The sequence below is a fragment of the Triticum urartu genome, chromosome 5A (assembly GCF_056163025.1).
Source record: "Triticum urartu cultivar PI428250 chromosome 5A, HENAU_Tu73, whole genome shotgun sequence".
NCBI lineage: Eukaryota > Viridiplantae > Streptophyta > Magnoliopsida > Poales > Poaceae > Triticum > Triticum urartu.
This window is the reverse complement of record NC_141877.1, coordinates 638,137,046-638,144,846: the sequence shown is the minus strand read 5'-3', so window position 1 is coordinate 638,144,846 and position 7,801 is coordinate 638,137,046. Positions and strand designations below refer to the sequence as shown.

Sequence of the window (7,801 nt, the reverse complement as noted above, 5' to 3'; positions counted from 1 at the left end):
CTCCATCAGGTTGCATGACTTGCTTTATCGCGGCTATATTAGTCATGCTTTATCTAATATTTCTTTTAATAAAATCGTTTGGTAAATTGCTCATATTTCCAACAATCCAAAAACCTTATAATAGGCAATTTACCCCAAGTGGTTTTGCAGCTTCCATGGGACATCCTATGTTTGACGGTATCCACTATAAGAGGTGGCGCGTGAGAGCAGTCTTATGGTTTCAAACCATGAGTTGCTACGACGCCACTCTTGGCAAACCTGAAGGAGAGCTTGATGCTCAAGAGGCACAAGCTTTTCAGAAAATGGATACTCTGTTTAAGGCTGCTCTCTTGAGTGTTCTTGGTGAGAACATAGTTGATGCTTATGTGTCAATTGATAATGGAAAAGATATGTGGGATGCACTCAAGGGCAAGTTTGGGGTCTCGGATGCTGGCACTAAGCTATACATCATGGAGCAATTCTATGATTACAGGATGACTGAAGAGCGCTCCGTGGTTGAGCAAGCTCATGAGATACAGTCATTTGCTAGAGAACTTGAGCACTTCAGTTGTATGCTACCGAACAAGTTTGTTGCCAGAGGTATCATCACTAAGGTTCCTCCTTCATGGACGAACTTTGCTACCTTGCTAAAGCATAAGAGGCAGGAGTTTTCCGTCCCGGAGCTCATTGGTACTCTTGATGTGGAAGAAAAGGCGAGAGCAAAGGACACACGTGCTCGAGGTATTGAGGGAGGATCTAGTGCCAATCTGGTACAGAAGAAGAACTTCCAGTCCCACAAGTTCAAGAACAAGGGTAAGTTTGATGGTAAAGCAAAGTTTGATGGGAAGAACAAGGCTGTGCAACACACGAACTTCAAGAAGAAGAATGACAAGAAGAAAGGTGCTTGTCATGTGTGTGGGGATCCTGATCATTGGGCTCCTAGTTGCCCTAATCTCTATGACAAGCGTCATCCTGGGAAAGGCGGCAAGACCGCTAATGTTGTCATTGTAGACACTGATATGAAGGATGCTGGACCGCATGGACTTCAACCGTGCTAATGGGCAATGGTTCAAGTGCTTCTGTTCATGGTGTTGGCACGGTCGATCTAAAGTTTACTTCGGGGAAGATCGTGTGGTTGAAGAATGTGCATTATGTCCCCTCCGTCAAAAAAAATCTTGTGACACTAGTAGAAAAAGGGTCAAACATGAAGCACATTAGTGCCGGTTTGAATTAGAGCCGGCACTAATGTTGGCGGCGATCAATAGTACCGGTTCGTGGCGAACCTTTAGTACCGGTTCATGCCACGAACCAGTACTAAAGAGGCTGCATCAGCCTGCGGTCAGGCTATGGCCCCACCATCACCATTTAGTGCCGGTTCTTACCACGAACCGGTACTAATGAGGTTATGGCAAGCTGTTTTTAGTCCCACCTCGCCAAGAGAGAGGCAGTATGAGCGGTTTATAAGCCGTGAGTGCACAGACAATGTCGAAGAGTTGTAATGCTCACCTACATGTTGATTAGCTTCATGCCTTGCGGAATAGCATAGATTGCACTGAGCTATGTGCAGTGCAGTCTACACTATTCCGAATGGCTTGAAGCAAATTAACCAGCATTGCACCTCTTTTTTATTTTTAATAACTTATTTAAACTCCGGACTTCTTTTGCGTTCAGTATGTAGCATTTAAAGCGGCGTCATCAATTTCCAACATGTTCTGACATCATTTGTTGTTTTTCGGTCATTTACCTAATTGTTTAGAGAGCTAAATGACCGTGAAATTGAAAATCACTACAAAATGAATCCTGAAAATGTTGAAACTTGGCATGGTATCATCATATCACCCGCATAGCATGCGCGAAAGAGTAGAGAGGGTCACGGCAAAAACTGGATGCACTTCGTGTACAAACTGGACAAACTCTTCCCGAGTATCAGGGTTTCGGAGTCCGGAGTGGGTACTAATGTGCATCCCACCAATCAGGAAGAATCACACGGATCGTGTGTTTCTTTCTAGCTCTTGCGAGTCGTTGGATCAAGGGTGTGTTTCTTCCTAGCTCATGTGAGTCGTTGGATCGAAACTACCACAATCACTTTGTGAGCCAGACGACCCTATATATAGCTAGCCCACCTCTCGCCTTCCCTGCATAAGTCTTTCAGTTCATCGACTACATACATCTACCAGTTCATCGACTGCATACATCTACCAGTTCATCGACTGAATACAAATCATTCGGATTCGCCATCATACGTCCAACCGTGCATTTGATATGCATATATATGCATCACGAGCCACGGTTGGGCTGTATGATGGCGATACCGATTGGTTTGTTCTAGATCCGACATAAAAGGTTTGATACAACTTCTTTTTTGTGACATAAGAGCTATCTCTCCTCATACCTATTTTAGTTACACAACTACCTATTTGTGCCAAATTTTCACTTTTGCTGTTTCTCTTGCATCATAAGCATCCATGTTAACTGGACTTACAAGTAATGTAATTTAACCAAACTATCTTGTGATCTTCGCCAAGAGAGAGGCAGTATGAGCGGTTTATAAGCCGTGAGTGCACAGACAATGACGAAGAGTTGCAATGCTCACCTACATGTTGATTAGCTTCAAGCCTTGCGGAATAGCATAGATTGCACTGAGCTATGTGCAGTGCAGTCTACACTATTCCGAATGGCTTGAAGCAAATTAACCAGCATTGCACCTCTTTTTTATTTTTAATAACTTATTTAAACTCCGGACTTCTTTTGTGTTCAGTATGCAGCATTTAAAGCGGCGTCATCAATTTCCAACATGTTCTGACATCATTTGTTGTTTTTCGGTCATTTACCTAATTGTTTAGGGAGCTAAATGACCGTGAAATTGAAAATCACTACAAAATGAATCCTGAAAATGTTGAAACTTGGCATGGTATCATCATATCACCCGCATAGCATGCGCGAAAGAGTAGAGAGGGTCACGGCAAAAACTGGACGTCGCACTTCGTGTACAAATTGGACAAACTCTTTCCGAGTATCAGGGTTTCGGACTATACAAAAATAAATAATGCAGAAAATAAAAAAACCATACAAAAAAATTACTCAAAAATAAATAGAAGAAAATAAATAATGCAGAAAAGAAAAACTATATAAAAACTACTCAAAAATAAATAAAAGAAAATAAGTAATGCAGAAAAGAAAAAACTATATAGCAAATTTGTTGGCACACTGCCCTGTGGGTCTACCAGACCTAGGGTGTGCAAATGCAGGCCCAGGAGGGCCAGCAGACTCACAGGGCAGCGTGCCCTAATTAATTAGGCCCAGAAGCCTGCTATATGGAGGAGTTCAAAGAGGTAGCCGCGGTTGGGTTTATAAACCAGTGCGGCTGCCCTTCGCCGGGCGAGGTGGGACTAAACTTTGGGGTGGCAGCGCAAGGCCTTTAGTACTGGTTGGTGGCTCCAACCGGTACTAAAGGCCCCCCCTTTAGTACCGGTTGGTGGCTCCAACCGGTACTAAAAGCCTTCGTTTCCCGCCGCTTGGCCTGGCGAAAATAGGCCTTTAGTACCGGTTGGAGCCACCAACCGGTACTAAAGGCCCATCCTATATATATAGCTCTTACGAAAATTTCAGTTTCATCCCCACTTTGTCTCCAACCCCCGTCGCGTGCGCCGCTCGATCCCGTCGTCGCCGCCCGTCGTCCGTCGTCATCGTCGCTGTCCCCGCCGCCGCCCGTCGTCGTCGACGTCGTCTCGCGCTGCCGCCCCGAACGCCGCCGCCGTCCGTCGCCATCGCCGCGGCCGTACGTCTCTCTCTCTCGCTCCCGCACACACATACACACACATACATACACACACATAGACACACACACCGGCGCCCCCGCTCGTACGTATGGGGCGGCGGCGTACGGGGCCGCACACACACACACATATACCACACACACACGCATACACACACACATACACACATACGTACACACATATACGTATATATACACACACATGCATACACACACACATACACACACACACACACATTTTTTTACTTATTTTCTGTTTTTTAGAAAAGTTAATTAGATGATCGAATGTTAGATTAATGTCGAATGTTAGATGAATTAGCTAGCTAGATAGAAAAATTGTCGAACTAGAGATTAGAACTAGTTGAATAATTAATATAACTAGTTTATTTTTAGTAAGAAAATTTAGGTATATGAGATTAGAACTAGTGGAATAATTAATATAACTAGTTTATTTTTAGTAAGAAAATTTAGGTATATGAGATTAGAACTAGTTGAATAATTAATATAACTAGTTTATTTTAGTAAGAAAATTTAGGTATATGACATTTGATGATCTAATTAAAATATTATTTGTTAATGATTTTTCTGTTTATTTAATTTTTTATATATTTTGAGTTTATATAAATGTTAGATTAATGTCGAATGTTAGATGAATTAGATAGAAAAGTTAAATATATAGTAATGTCAATTGAATATATAGTTAGATATATTAATGTCAAATGTTAGATAAATATATATTTGGCTAGATATAGGTGTTTAATGTTTCACCTATATGAACATAGGAAATGTCATCTGACGACGAAAAAGATTTTATTTTGTGCGAACACTGTGAAGACCAGCGCGGCCTGTGCGACCAAAATTTCCTTGTTGATGGTAGGCGCTTCAGCATCAAGCTGGATGAGACATTCGAAGTTGATACAGTAAGTCACTTTGTCAATTATTATTTGAATGCAAAACTTATGCTTCATTTTCTTCAACTTATAATTTTAAATTTTCACTATTCTACTAGCGCATCCCCTGCCATGCAAGAATTTTTGTCTTGGATAAGATAGGTTTTAGTGCTATAGATGATATGGAGGTAAAGAGAGTTTACTTGAAGACGGAGCATGGGTATACTTGCAACGTCAAATTATATAATGGAGACATATACACCCATTTTGAATGCAAAACTTGGCAAGCACTATGCAAGGCTTATGCATTTGAGCCTGATATGGTTATCACCTTTGATATTCGTCCGGAAGATGATATTGAAGGTAATATAGACATCTGGGTCGATGTGCAAACGCCTCCAGTTCTACCATTTGGTGAGTTTTTCTCAACCATGCATGCATATGTTTATGTCTTTCATACAGTTTATTCAAAAATAGTTGACAACTAATTTGTATTGTCAGCTTATTTCGGTTCAAGCAAACATGTCCGGCGCTTGGTAGACAGGACCTACTACTGCCCCGGGGCTCAACTAAACTGCGAGGAGATAAGTCATTATGTTTCATGGCTTGAGGATCTTAATACTGTCAAGACAATTTTTTTTCCTAAACTTAGAAATGTTAGTACTCAAAACGTGCGACCAATGGTGATCGTATTGAACTACGGTCACATCTATAATCAAAAAATGGTAAGATTTTAAATATTTGTCCTTAATTAGTGCATCTTTTGCATACATTATTTTTGAAGCTAAACTTTCATTGCTTAGTATATTAATTACTATACGATGTTGTTCAACAGGGACTTCCGATGACAGTTGTGCCTCAGTGGATGGAGACAAAAGGTCGCATGTCAATGGTTAGCTTACGACCAAGATTTCCTACATTGCACACGAGTGCATTCAGGATTTCTGAAAGCGAAGAATGCTTAATAGTGAAAGATTGGAGCAAAATTGTTAACGATCGCAGAGAAGTACTAGGGGGCAGTAAGGTGAAGCGCAACCCAAGATTAGGAGACAGATTCATCTGCATGCTCCAGTATGATGAATCAGGAGAGCTATACATGTTCTATGCTATTCTACCTGAGAGGGAGCAGCAGGATCAATAGCTACTAGTTCATGCTCTTAATTAGTACTTGTCTCATGTCCGTGTCCTGAACTTTGATCTTGGTGATGATTATGTTGAACTTGATGATATCTTTGCTTCTGTTACAAAGTGAATGTTTCCTCTTTAAGCTAGCCAGCGTTGATGATGATTAGATAGCTAGCGCGGTAATGACTATGATGATTAAATAGTGGTAATTAGACGACTACGATGATTTTTAGCTAGCTAGAGTTTATTTATTTATTAATATGCGATGATGATGATGATGATGATGACGACGACTACAACTCATTATAACGTAAAACAATCCTAAATTAAATTGATAACACAAATTTAATTGAAAAATACAAAATAAAACAAAAACCCACAACCATTTAGTACCGGTTGGTGTTGCCAACCGGTACTAAAGGGCTCCCGGCCCCCAGAGCTGGCTCGTGCCACGTGGTTCCCCTTTAGCACCGGTTCGTGCTGAACCGGTACTAAAGGGGGGGGCCTTTAGTGCCGAAACGTTAGTGCTGGTTCCATAACCGGCACTAAAGGCCCTTACAAACCGGTGCTAATGGCCCGTTTTCTACTTGTGTTAGCGAATCTCTTCTGTGTAGAGATGGCTACAAGCTTGTCTTTGAGTCGAATAAATTTGTATTATCCAAGTATGGAACCTTTGTTGGTAAAGGCTATGAGTCAGGAGGTCTGTTTCGTTTATCCTTATCAGACGTTTGCAATAAAGTTGTTAATCATATTTGCAACAATAGTGAATCCAATGTGTGGCATTCACGTCTTTGTCATGTTAACTTTGATTGCATGTCGCGACTAGCGAAGTTGAACTTAATACCTAGTTTCACCACTGTCAAGGGATCTAAGTGTCAAGTGTGTGTGCAAGCTAAGCAACCTCGTAAGTCTCACACGACTGCAGAAACAAGAAATCTTGCACCACTAGAGCTCATACATTCAGATCTATGTGAAATGAATGGTGTTTTGAAAAAAGGTGGAAAGAAATATTTCATGACGTTAATTGATGACTCCACTAGATACTACCGTGTGTATCTTCTGAAATCTAAGGATGAGGCTTTGATCTTTTTCAAGATCTATAAAGCTGAAGTGGAAAACCAACTTGATCGAAAAATCAAGAGGCTTAGGTCCGACCGTGGTGGAGAGTATTTTTCCAATGAATTTGATGCTTTTTGTGCGGAACATGGTATAGTCCGTGAGAGGACGCCTCCCTATTCAGCTCAGTCAAATGGGGTAGGCAAAAGAAAGAACCGTACTCTAACTGATTTGGTTAACGCCATGTTAGACACATCGGGCCCCTCCAAGGCATGGTGGGGGGAGGCGATATTGATGGCATGTCATGTCCTAAACCGAGTTCCCACAAAGAACAAAGAGATAAATCCATTCGAGGAATGCGAGAAGAAAAGGTTAAAACTCTCTTATCTATGAACATGGGGTTGTTTGGAGAAAGTCAATGTTCCAATTCCAAAGAAGCGGAAGCTTGGACCAAAGACTGCGGATTGTTGTTTCCTGGGATATGCTTTTCATAGCATTGGCTATAGATTCTTGGTTGTAAAATCTGAGGTACCTGACATGCATGTCGGTACGATCATGGAGTCGAATGAGGCGACTTTCTTTGAAGATATCTTTCCCATGAAGGATATGGCTACCTCATCTAATCAGGAGATGCCTAGTTCATCGAATCAGGAACCAGTTACAATTACCGAACCTACAATTTCGATGGAACACTTTGAAAGTCATGTGGAGGAGAACAATGAAGTTCCTATTAGGAGCAAGAGACAAAGGACTGCAAAGTCCTTTGGTGACGATTTTCTTGTATACCTCATAGATGACAGTCCCAGTTCTATTTCAGAGGCCTATGCATCTGAAGATGCTGACTACTGGAAGGAAGCGGTTCGTAGCGAGATGGATTCCATCTTGGCGAATGAAACTTGGGAGATAACTGTCACACCCTAGTTAGTTCAAGCATTAGAGTGTGCATCATGTTTAAATTCCTCTTAAATTTGAAATG

The 7,801-nt window shown here is 41.4% G+C and overlaps 1 protein-coding gene across 1 annotated transcript; it reads left to right on the top strand.

Annotated features, from left to right (window-relative positions):
- Positions 1-446: 446 nt before the first annotated feature.
- Positions 447-1,037, top strand: LOC147973628 (uncharacterized). The gene has a single exon (XM_087525056.1). It carries the CDS (start codon positions 450-452, stop codon positions 1,035-1,037), a length of 588 nt encoding a protein of 195 aa, XP_087381182.1. The 5' UTR covers positions 447-449.
- The last annotated feature ends 6,764 nt before the right edge of the window (positions 1,038-7,801 follow it).

Bases quoted from the DNA above. Each gene is read 5' to 3' on its own strand.
- LOC147973628 (XM_087525056.1), top strand. From the start codon at position 450: ATGGAGCAATTCTATGATTACAGGATGACTGAAGAGCGCTCCGTGGTT.